The following is a 12,641-nucleotide window of genomic DNA, read 5'->3' as shown; positions in this document are numbered from 1 at the left end:
TGATAACTTCCCTGGAAATCAAGGGGCTCAGTATCTCTTGGGATCAAATGCTGGCTTTTCAGCCACGATGTATTTTATTCAGGGAGAGAGATTCTTTTTACATATGAAATATCAAATGCCTGTGCTGAGCAAGGTGTCAGTTTTTAAGGAGTGATAATGCTTGATATGCAACACTGGCAAAGATCTGCCTGTGGAGAGAAGTGAATGAATCTTTCTAATGAAAAAATAAAATGCACTTTTCATTGTTGAGTGCTATGAGGAGCTCTGTCTACTTGTGTAGCCGTGAAACCCAACAGTAATGTGACAAAGAATAATCAGTATTCTGTAGTGTTCTCTCCTTATAAATGAGCCAATTAGAGAGTGCATTGCTAAGATGATATAACTTTTGAATATTTACCAATCCCAGTTATTCCAGTGTGATAAAATTGGAATTAGTAAACCTATTTAAAGATGCATGTTATAAACTAACATAATTATCTTTTCTAAAAAGTACAGAACCTTCCAATTTCATCAAAGATATTGACATTTTAGTCACTGTAGACACAGTATAGTTAATTAAATACCTAATGTGCCACGGTATTGCAGCACAATACGACAATGTGTGTAAAATCACAATTTTTCAGAGCTCAGACTATTGCATTAAGGATATTATTGCAGCCTAAAGGTGGTCTTTTCTTGTATTTGTAGTTTAAAATCAGATCCCAACTCTGTATTATTGCTGTGTTTTAGTTTCCATAATTTTTTTGTGAAAGAAATATTTTTTACGGAAGAATTTAAAAGACAGAAAGGCAAAGGAATAAAAAATGCTCATAACATGATTCCGAAAAGTGTTCCTAGATTCCATAATACATCAATACACTGTACATGTTAATGATGAATTTTATATATTATTCCTGATATTCATTTATAGCAGTGGTTCCCAACCTTTTTGAGTGAAAGCCCCACTAGTTAACACTAGGTAAAACACGTGCCCCCTCGCACCTCCCTCACCAGTCATAAACACACACAACCCCTGTAAACACATAATGATAACAATAGTAATAACACCACATTACATAAATAATAATAATAAATTAATCTTACCTGCATAAGAAGCTAAGCCTTCCCCCGGCACAGTTGCCACCACACATCCCGTGTGGGCCCCACCTCTTCCCATCCCAGTGGGGTGATGGAGGTGGGCCCTGGCAGGTTGGCCAGGGCTGCTCCAGGCCCCCACCAGCATGGAGCAGCTCCTCTCTGGCTAGACACCTGCCCGGCTGCTGCGGGTTTGTTGGGGACTGCTCTTCCGCTCCAGTTGATGTGCAGCTCGGGGCTGCTGCTCCCTCAGGGGGCTTGCTTCTTTGCTCTAGCCGGCATGGAGCTTGGGAGGCTAAATGACTTCAATATTATTGAAGCCTCATGGACCCCCTATAATCTTTGGCATCCCCCTAATGATGGGAACTGTTGGGGGGGAACAGGTTGGGAACTGTTGATTTATAGCCCAACCCAGAGCTGCTCATGGAAGTTTTGAGTGGTGATTAGTAATCATGCTTTCTGTATTCTGGACCCATATAAAACCAAGCTTAATCCTGCACTGACAGCAGAAATACAATTTTTCATTTAAATAAATAGCTGCTAAGTAGCTTCTTTTGGAATCCTTTAGTATTCTGCCGCTTTAAATCCTCTCTACAAATGCCTGAGCCACCATGTCACAGTCCCTGGGTAGGCTGCCCCCCTGCAGAGACCTTTTGGCAGCCCCTGAGTGCACTCCTTTCAAGTAGAAGGCTTATGCCTCCACTTTTTGGGGTGACATCCTGCAATCCAACCATTCTCCAACTGGGTCTCCAAGGTACACCCTGTGGTTGCCAGCCGTGTTATGTAATAGGCCCAATGGGCAGAGAATCTGTGACAACATGCTTTTCCAGTGACACAGGAACAGCTTCTTCAAAAAACAGCATGATTTATTGTTCCAAAAGGTTCACAGTGCTTGCAGAAGTGGATATAAAATAACAAAGAAACCTTCAAGCATATTTCCCTATCTAAGCTTAACCTCTCTGTCCATAGCTTAAGTGGGTCTGGCTGATTCCACCTCTCTGAGTTAGGGAGTCGGCTTGCAGCATTCTCTCTCTCTCTCTCTCTCTCTCTCTGTGTGTGTGTGTGTGTGTGTGTGTGTGTGTCTGTCTGTCTGTCTGTCAGCCCCACAGCATGCCGACCACTTCCCCCCTCCTTTCTGCCAAAGGCACCTTTTAAACCATTCAGGGTCTTTTAATCTTTTAGGATCTCAGCCTTTGGAAAACAAAACCTCTTAACTTTGCTAGTGCCTGGAAGTAGCATCTCCCATTAATGGCCTCATGGCTTTCTTAGCTGCTCTGAAGGTGTGCACCTGAAACTGTTTTAATCCTTGTTTTGTTTCGTGCTGAGGTCAACCCCTAACCACAGTCTGAGTAGAGTTCAAGTAGGTAGTGATACGAAATTGAGCAGGGAACCCAAATCACACGTAATATTTATAAGAAATAATATAGCCATTTTCCAAAGTTCATCACACACAGCATTGCAGTGTTGTTTTTATTTTAAATAACTTGTGTTGTAGTCACTAAGCACAAACAAAGGTCTCTAACAGGCTAATTTCTATATGTGGGTTTTTCTGCATTTCTGTCACTTTAAAAAAATCCAGTTTTGTTTATAGCAGATTTTTTTAATTTTATTTTTATGTATTTTACTGTATTTTATTTTATTTTGTATTACATTTAGTGTTATATTATCCAAGACTGAAATGTAATCTGAAATGTTATGGTCGGAGCTATGACTATCCTTGAATAGCCGTGTTATTGGGCAATGCTGTAATACATTTTTGATCCTACTATGTTCCAAACTATGTTTTAAACCTGGATATTTTTGTTTCTGAGCACTTTGGGGGGCGATGTTATTTTTCTACCAACCTGTATTTTTCTTTCTAATTTATTTTGTCTTCAAATTTAGTTGGTCACTAACTAGACCTGCTATAATCAGAGGGATGGCTGTCACATCTTCCATGAGCAACGAGGAGATCTCCCATGAGCATATCACAATAGAAGCAGCAGACAGTGGTCGTGGAAGCTGGACTTCATGTTCAAGTAATTCTCATGATAACTTCCAGAATATCCAAACCCTGAAAAGTTGGGATCTTTTGAATTCTTATCGCCACACTCATTTAGATGGACCCATTGCTGAAGTGGAACCCACAAACTGTTGCCCTGAAGAGACTTGCTTGTATTCTGAAGGCTTTTCCAAAAATAACAGGCAGTCAAAAGCCAGCACGGAACTCAGTCAATCTCGGCAAAGCTGGGCCTCCTCGAGCTCTCTGTCAGACACGTATGAAACAAACTATGGGACAATTAAACGGAGAGGGCTGGAGCACTCTACAGTGGAGCAGACTGAGGTTTTGGACTCTAAGCCAGGCACTGATGCAAATTATAAAACTGTTACTTCAAGTACAGAAAAAGGCCTGATAGGTAAGCCAAGCCAAAAACCTATAGAAGCTTTCACATCTGTTTTGCATTTTAATATTAAGTTGTTAAGAAATTACATCAGCAGATCTGGGAGGCTGGGTTGCATGTTAAATCTAGTTTTACATGTGTTTTTAATCAAAGTAGTACCCAGACAATATGTTTTCAAACCACTTTTTTTTTTTTTAGACTAGGAAAATTAAAAGAATAAAACAGAATGCTTCCTTACAGCCTTATGGAAATGCAGGAGGCCCCTGTTCAGGGAAGTGTCAGGCAGTTTCTGCTTAAGGTCTCAGTGATCCTTTATTTCTTGAGTCTACTTTGAGATCACCTTTTTTAATCCCCCTCTTTTGCTTCTGTCCCACACACCCCTTATCGCTACAGATTTTCCTTTGGCAAGGAGGTCTGATCATGCCTCTCATGAGAGTCCACCTACACTGTTCCTTCCAGCAACCAGTAAACGAGGAGGTTGACTAGTGATGCAAAGAGACTGCGCACACTGTGTCCATAACTCTCCTGTCCCAGGAGCCCAGAAGCTATGCAGATTCCCTTCATAGCATCACGTTGCACTGCCTGCTGTTAGATTGCTTAGCCAGCTGACATTTGCATACTACAGGAGAAACACACACTTTCTTCTCCTATAAAATATGCCTTCCAAAGGCATATTTTATTACTGTGCACATGCTCTTTCAGTGTCTTTAATGAGCAGGATTGCCAAACAGCCAAGACTAAAGGAGTCAGGTTACAAACAAGATAAAACATGGAGCAAAGCTTTCTAAAAAATTGCTGAAGTTAGGGGTGAAGTTGAAACCCGATTTAATTACCGAGCAATTTGCTGGAGGGGCTTACTTTATCATTAGAGGGTAATTGCCTGAGCAGACTTATTCTTATGTCACATATAGGGTGGAGGCTTTGGATTGTATTCCTTCTCTCTTTCTGGATCTATGGAAAAAATGAGCCCATCTAAGAAAGTTTTCAAAAAAACCCTCCAATCTACTCAGTATGCACTTCCTTCCAGCACACACACATCCTACCCTAGTATCATATCCTAATCACTAGTGCACTCTTAATCAGCTCTGGCATGTGAGCCACTCAATACATTCTTGTTTATCTCTTGCTCCTTTCTCTCTTGTTTCAAATTCTGTTTATGTACCACATCACACACTTTTTTCTCTGCCTGCAGCCCATGTTGCTGTACTATATGCATTCATCGGTAACAAGCATTCAGCAACATAGCTGAACGGAATGGTATAGTTTAACATTGCATCCCATTCACTGAAGAGGAAAAATAGCTGGATGTGGCTCTTGGCTCACAAATAGATACTTAATTTTGCAAATACTTCATCATCATACATCACCAAAGATATGCTAGTTTTAGTTCACCACTTGTTTAGTCTGTTCTGGGTTGGGAAGATGGTTTCAGAGATGAGACTTTTGGAAGAAGAGAAGATCTCTATGGGAACAGGAGAAAATAAGGGACTCTCTTAAGGCAAAGGATCGATTCAGCTGAACTCACTTAATTTCTCATGAAAAGCTATTAAGCCAACTGTGTCTGAAAACACTTTTAACACAAGGAATTTGTGTGCTTTCAAAATGCTCATTAATAGTTTTGTTTTATATGCAGAATAGGAGGGGGTGATATTGAAACTTTTCTTACTTGGTATTTTAGGATCCTAGGTTTCTAGATGATTTATATTGCAAGAAGTTACAAGAATTATGGAGATGCAGCCATGTGGATGCCTGTAGCAGTGCTACATCCAACTCTACCAGTGGATAGCACTCTCACAGTTAATATTAGCAGAGGCACCTTTGGGAGTATAATATATAAGAAAATTAAAGTAACAATAATAATATTTTGCATTCAAATATTTCTTTTTCAAAGCGCTTTACAAATATTATCTAAGTAAAACATTCCACATTGTCTGATAGTTTGTACTTTTCCCCCTTAAATGAGGGGATGTTCTCACCTTGCAGTTGCTTTGTGGATATTCACTCTCCTTTCTACTTGTTTAATATTCACCACTCACATGAGTGAGGATGGCTGGATGGGACTTTCCTGTTCCTTTGGAACCAGACAGCCCAACTCTAATTGGTTGGTGGCGTATCTCTTGAGTTGCTTGAAGATCATTTGCCACAGGAGTTGTTTGCTGCACCTAAGACATCCTCTTTCCTCTTGAACTTCATGAATTTGTCCCTGATTCCAACACATGGCTGTACATAGCACTATCACTGATCATTTTCAAGTACATTTTTAAGGCATGTTTGATACTGATTTTGTGAAGGATAAGAGCCGTTTTATTTATAACCCTTGAGTGAGTTGATATACTTCACAAAAACTAGGGGTCACCCATTGAAATTAATAGGCAGCAGGTTTACAAACAAAAGGAAGTACTTATTCACACAGCGCCCAGTCAACCTGTGGAACTTATTTCCATGGGATGTTCGTGAAGGCCAAAAGTATCAGATCGATAAATCAGATAGATAGATAGATAGATAGATCAGATAGTGAGAGCTTCATATAGAGCTTTGGGTTTCTTCCTGCAGCATAGATGAGTGTAGAATACATACTAGTGTCATATTGCATTTCAGCAACTGTAGTAGAATCTTGTTATAATAAAGTCAGTTGTTTAAAGAACTTCTATTCTGTTTCATGAACAGGGCTGGAAGGTCAGGAGATGTACTTTCTATGCCTTTCTATGACCACATATTAATATGACCGCAAACTAATTGTGACTCTAAGCAAGTCAGTTAACCTCTCTTGTATTTCAGTTTCCCAGCCTGAAGAATGGAGGTGAAGAATACTTACCTCCCAGGATTACTGCAAGGATAATTCCATTAATATTTGTAGAGCGCTGTGAAAGCCTGTGATGGAAATTGCTATAGAAGTGCAGAGTATTATAACTACTGTAATTGTAATTGAAATATTTCAGTGCATTTAAACATGAGACCATAGTTCTATTTAACTTTAATTGGAGTTTCATTATATAAGTTCATTAGTTTTGCTATTACACTGACTTTTCAAAATAAGTATAAAGTATAAGTTAAAAGCGTAAAAACCTGCTGCTGTCATTATAACCAGTGTTTCTGCATTTGCCTTTTGTTATCTGTTTCTGTTTTGTCATTGTAACACTTCATGGTTTTTTAATGTTTTGTTTCATTTGTTTTCTTCATTAACATTTCCATTGCTTATTTCTTGTACCAGTGTACTGTGTCACGTCACCTAAGAAGGACGATAGGTATAGGGAGCCTCCGCCCACTCCTCCAGGATATATGGGGATTTCTTTAGCGGACATAAAGGAAGGATCACCCCATCACCCACACTTAAAGCCTCCAGACTATAGTGTGGCAGTGCAGAGGTCAAAGATGCTACATAGTGACCTCTCTAGACTTTCATCAGCTTCTCTCAATAGTGAACCAGTGGCCTGTATTTCATCGAAGATGCCTCAGTGGCATAAACGGCAGCCGTCCCATCCTAAACTAGCAGATATGACTGACGCAGATAGTGAAGAGGATGGTATGTTAACTAACTTGATAGATGTTAAATGAACTGCTGTGTAAATCAAGTCTTAGTACTGTGCAAAATGTTATCTCAAAATGATGTTCTTGAGTTTTTCTCAGCAATTCTTTGAGACTGAAACTGTTTTTAAAGAAAATGTATATGTTAAAATTAAGTGTGCCTTCATAGTCTAAAAGCATACTGAGCAATCATGTCACTAAATGGGTTCTTTATCAAAACATATGAAATCTACAAAAGTGTGATCGAGATGCACTCGATCCTATAGAGTGCTATCTTCCCCTTTAATTCTATACCCTTAAAAGGACACTGTCAGGTTAAAAATCGTATTTAAAAATACCACTTTGGCTTATTAATTCTTGAAGAATATTTAAAATCATAATTGCGATTCACTTTTTAAAATGTCTCTCTGTTTGGACGCAGTAAACAATAGGTTGTTCCACTCTTGGTTTTTCTTCAATTTCTGGTTGTTTTACACTCCAGTTTTAATGTGCAAATGTTGCAGGAGAATGTTTTAAAGCATTTTGTGAACAAAATAAATGAATGGAAACTTCTGTTGCTCTTAGGTTTTGTAAAAGTTTATTTGAAAATTTATTTATTTGAAATTTGGGCCAAACTGTAGCTGACAGTGCCTTCTTAAACTAAAATCTTCTACACCCTTGTTTGAAGTGACTGCCAATACTGCCATTAACAGTTCATGCTGCTTGCAACAATATATATGTAAAGTATTGCGCTTGAGAAAGCTGCTTCTCTGTGTGTAAAAGATGACTCCAAACTACTGTATCTTACACTATTCTTTCAATCTTCTATTGTGTTATGCATTAGTGTTACCAGTCCTTTCCTCCACTGTTAATGAACTGAAGCTTTTGAATTATAGTGCTTACAATCTGGCTTAAAACCAACACGCATTTAGAGCCAAAGCCCTTATGGTGTAAGGCAATCCTATTTTTGCATTGCATGATATTAGATTATTCTGCAGTGTATACCATGATTCTACCTTGTAGTAAAATCTTTTTAATTCCCGGTGTTGATTGAGCTAAGAGATTAAAAGATAATGGTACAAAGAGGCTAAGCAACACATTATTCCAAATTCTTGCAAATGAAACTTATTGTACAGTTTTAGATATTTTTCCTTTTTAGTTTTAAAATGCTTGAGTAACTATCATTTTGGAAAATTGCTTGCCAACCCTGCCCCCTTCTGCCCCGATGATTTGAAGTCACCTGTTTTTTCCATGTATCTTCATCAAATGGCCAAAAAAACGTGTAGGGTGGTAGAGGAACTTTTTGAATAATGCTATTTATTACATTCTGGTCATTTGATTAGGTTCTGAAAGCATTACACGCCAGTACAATCTTCACAGAATCACTAGAATCGTTAGAAGTAAATAGTGGGGCCTGGTCAACATATTGATAATGTACTGTATGTTCATGGCAGATGTTTGATGTAACAATTTACACTGGTTTTTTTGTTTTACAGAAGATGAACAAGTATCAGCAGTCTAACCATTGGGCTATCTATGAAAACCACTTCAAATCACAAGGAATGTGGGAATATGAACCATATGATTATGTTAGCTAATGCTGACAACTTGCTGCTACTAACCTCAGAAGTTGTATTTGCCTCAGCCATGGACAAGATGAACCTGGCTGGATCATATATCTCTTTAACTTACTTCACTTTACCACAGTCAGCTACCACAGCCTAAGAAAACTATTTATGCCTGTGATATAGATACCAGTTTCCAAGGAGTACAGACTACCTGAATACTGAAATCAGTATCATGAGAAGGATCAGTCTTACTACATTGGGACCACCAATTGTCAAGAACCACTTGAGACTTGGAAGCATTTTTCTGTATACTACCTTATCATCCTTTGGTAGATTTCCATGATATATATTTTCCACGTGACCATTATAATTCTAAAACTAAGAATGTTATTTTACATACTTAAGCAAAATTGGGGACACTACTGCAGTATTTGAAAAAGTAATTTATTAATTTGGAATTTATGGAAGGGTTTTCTTCTATTTGTACTGCGAGTGCTCTGGTTGGCTAGTGTGAACACCGAAAAAAAATGGGTACTAAATAGATATATATCAGTAATCTTTGTGCTGTTGAAACAGACACAGGTGTAACTATAGGCTTACACATGCAACATTAACTCATTCAGAAATACCCGGATTTTGGGGTGTGTACATAATGTAAATGGAGTAAAAGATTTGGAAGTTAATGTGCATACAGCAATGAAACACTGCCATCTCTTGGTCCTGTCCTAGAAAAATCTACAAATTATCTGTGGACGTCTTTAACTATGAGCCTGCTGAGAAAATAACAGGAGTTCTCCCACATTTCCCCAAATTAAAGGTTTGAAATATGGAGGTTTATTAATGTAGCATCTTAGCCGTAGGCGATTGCACATAAAACAATTATAAATACAAATTTTAAATCGACACAAGCCATTATGGAGTAATATTTGTGAAACTGAACATTCTGAGATATAATACATATCTGTAGTAGAATATAGTGTATAACTGATTCTGAAAACCTACAGCCTTCGTCCAATTAATTAGATTAGTATGTATCCAAGCATTTTTCAAGTCTTAGGGTGAAATCCTGGGCCAATTGAAGTCAGTGGGGATTTTCACTTGGATGGAGCTGGATTCACCTCTAATGTTCTTCTTGTACAATTAGGGTAAGCTAAGTTGCTTTCTTTAACTTTACTTAGCCAACTAGAGTACATGGGGTAAAACTGGAAATACCTGCATTTTCTTTCTTGTTCTAGCACAGAATGACTCTGTTAAATGTTAGAATTGGACATGAATGGGTGGATATGTGTTTTAACATTTTAATTGTAAATTTTAATGGTGATGTTTACACACTCAGCCCGAAAGAAGATCTTAATCATTTTTACACATGCCTCAAAGAACTTATATGTTATGTTATGAAAGCTTTAAGATTTCTTTTAATTTTTTTTCCTGGTGTAAGGCAAATGCATTTTCTGCAAATGACACAAGTACCAAAAACAACCCAAAGCCTTTGATGTGCATTACCCATATCTACTTGGGACTGATGTTGACATACATGAGAATGTGTGTGTTTGACAAACCTGTGTTTGTGTTCATGTGTGTGCCAGATTTAATATTATCCTGGTGCTGGAATTTACCCTGCATTGATCCTTGTATTCTGAAGTCCTAACTCAGTCAAGAGCAGTAATGTGGGGGAGAGTGCCTAATTAATAATTAATTGGTTGACGATATGTTAGATTTTGGTATGAGCATCTGAAGAATAAATAGCTGAAGAATCACACTGAAAAGCAGATTAGCTATTTCTTAAAGAATACTTTCTGTTTTTTCTAGGCCTTAATGTTTAAAATGTATTTGTGTAGGCCTTAATGAATCAAGATTAATATTAAGTGTCAAAATGGTCTAGGGTAAAATGATTACTTTCAGCATATGTAATGTTCACTTCTTAATCCTTAAAATGATGTCTTGCAGGATATAAATTGCAAATTCTAGTAATCCCAGAGTAAACTGTAATAGTTCGTTAGCTTCTAAGTGGTGCACAATAGGCTTAACATTTAATCATAAAATCATGTGTTTTGTGCCAGGTAAATTGAATCTTAAGGTTTCAGTGACCTCAGATATTGATTTGTCGTTTGTTTCAGCTTGTTGAACAAAAGTAAAGGATTAAGTCTTTGTTCTTGAGGTGACCTCCTTTCTGTCTAAGGGCCTGATACTGCTTCCACTGATGCCAGTGGGAAAACTCCCAATGACTCCCATGGGAGCTGGATTGGAGCCCTCATCTGGTATCCATTAAGCCAGCCATTTGATATTGATTACTCATTTAAAATTGGTGTTTGCACATCAACAGCATCAGTCTATTCAGCAGTACCTTTCAGGACATTGTTTTTAAAGTGAGTGAAAGTCTTGCTAATCATATTTTCCTAATAGACAATACAACCAATGTAAATAAACCATGCATCATCTATTGATAAATGAGCTACTTTTTCTGCTTCTTCTGACTTGGGCAGTGTGGCTTGCCTCTCTGCTTGTCCTTGCTATGACTTTGTTTGTTTTTTAAATCAACTGATCACATTGATCGGGGACAGTAACCAAATGTCGTGTGTCTTGTATGGATTTGAAGAGACATTATCCCTTTTTTCAGGTTTTAAAATTGTGAATTAAGATTCTGCTTAATTCAGGCTTTACATTGTTTCATGTAAGTGGTATCTCATGGAACCAAAAAATGTGAACTGACTTACCTGTACAGTACTCTGTCCCTTTTGATTTCTTTCCCTTACACAGCCCTAACTTCTGCTGAGCAATTAATGTCCCCACGAGTACTTTTCCTCCACTTACATTTTGTTGCTTGCTCTTTCACTAATTGTTTGCTCAAAAGCATAAAAAATGAAATTAGATAACTGAGCTTCTGATATATTACTTTGCGTGTCCCATAAGTACAATACAGTAACTCAAGGGGAATTTCTTCAGATATTTGCAGTATGCTTCCTTTAAGTTTTGGACCATAAGAGGAGTAGAACGATCAACAGTCACTATCAGAGTGGGAATTTGTATTTTCTTGCTCATGTGCTTAATCCAAACTCACTGAGTAGAGTCATTGGGGCCAATGAGACTTCCTACGTGGGAGATGATTGCAGGATGAAATTCATGGCTTCCTTCTAATTCTTAGGTTGTGATTGTGTGATGTGCTGAGTATCCTCCTCGGCCATTGAAGTCAATGGGAGATGGAGGTTGGCTAGCCACGTCCAAGGATTGAGTTTATAGGAAACATCAGTTGCAGAAAGAATCTGGTTTTTTATTGATTCTCTTGCAAAAGATAAATCTGAAAAGTCTTTCTTTGTTCATTCCTTAACTCTCCGATCAATTGGTTGCATACTACAATGCAAGTATGTCATTTTAAGCTTTTGTATAAATATTAGAATTAGTTTTTTTAAGAAGATATACTTATGACTGCCTTCAGAAAACCAGATTAGAAAAAAGGGATACTTTCTCTTTAGAAAAGCTTTATACATTATATTTAAAAATGGGGAGAAAAATGCATTTTGAATTCCCAATTCAGCTTTCGCTTATGTTGTGCTTTTTTGTTTTATCTTTATTTTTATATACCTAGAATGCAGGTTAGCTTGATATTAATAAATTTTAAATATGTGAGCATATTGGCAAAAACTGCACAGATGTAATGATATTCCAATAGCAATTGTACTGCACAAGTCAGTGATTGTAAAGTATTCCGTAACAAGCAATGTGTCTCCTATTTTTTGATACCTCTTACACTTATGTCTTTTAGAAAGACAGTGCCTCTGTATGCTTTTTGTATTTTTACTGAGTGATTGTAAATATTTGTTATATTTTTGGTTAAGAGAATGTTTAAAAGTACTGTTTATTATCCAATCTACTAATATGTTGGAGTCAATAAACAATCTGCATACATTAATTGTTTATAACCTGACCTTCTTTGATGATAAAAGTGTGTAACTGATCGGAGGATTCCACTGAGACAGTCAGAGTTCAGTTCTAGGGATATGCAAAGTGTTCAGTCAGAAGTGACATTTTGTTTGTCTGTGGCACCACCTGCAGTCCTGGTGAGGAACAGCAATTGAGTGTTTCTATTTTAAATCTGAATAAAAATAGGACAGAGCAA

At 37.6% G+C, this 12,641-nt stretch overlaps 1 protein-coding gene across 2 annotated transcripts in view; it reads left to right on the top strand.

The window, feature by feature from the left end:
• Positions 1–12,430, top strand: part of RAPGEF6 (Rap guanine nucleotide exchange factor 6) — a 230,283-nt gene extending 217,853 nt beyond the window's left edge. For both annotated transcript variants that reach the window (XM_067566525.1, XM_067566522.1), the window contains 3 exons: positions 2,959–3,470; positions 6,667–6,978; positions 8,456–12,430. In XM_067566525.1, the coding sequence (XP_067422626.1) occupies positions 2,959–3,470; positions 6,667–6,978; positions 8,456–8,481 (850 nt within the window). In that variant the 3' untranslated portion in view covers positions 8,482–12,430. The remainder of the gene's footprint in view (positions 1–2,958; positions 3,471–6,666; positions 6,979–8,455) is intronic.
• Positions 12,431–12,641: the final 211 nt, after the last annotated feature.

The sequence above is a fragment of the Emydura macquarii genome, unplaced genomic scaffold (genome assembly GCF_026122565.2).
Source record: "Emydura macquarii macquarii isolate MOO-44397 ecotype Brisbane River unplaced genomic scaffold, CSIRO-AGI_Emac_v2 contig_2768, whole genome shotgun sequence".
Taxonomy (NCBI): domain Eukaryota; kingdom Metazoa; phylum Chordata; order Testudines; family Chelidae; genus Emydura; species Emydura macquarii.
The sequence above is the reverse complement of the archived record's forward strand: the minus strand, read 5'-3'. Positions and strand labels throughout refer to the sequence as shown.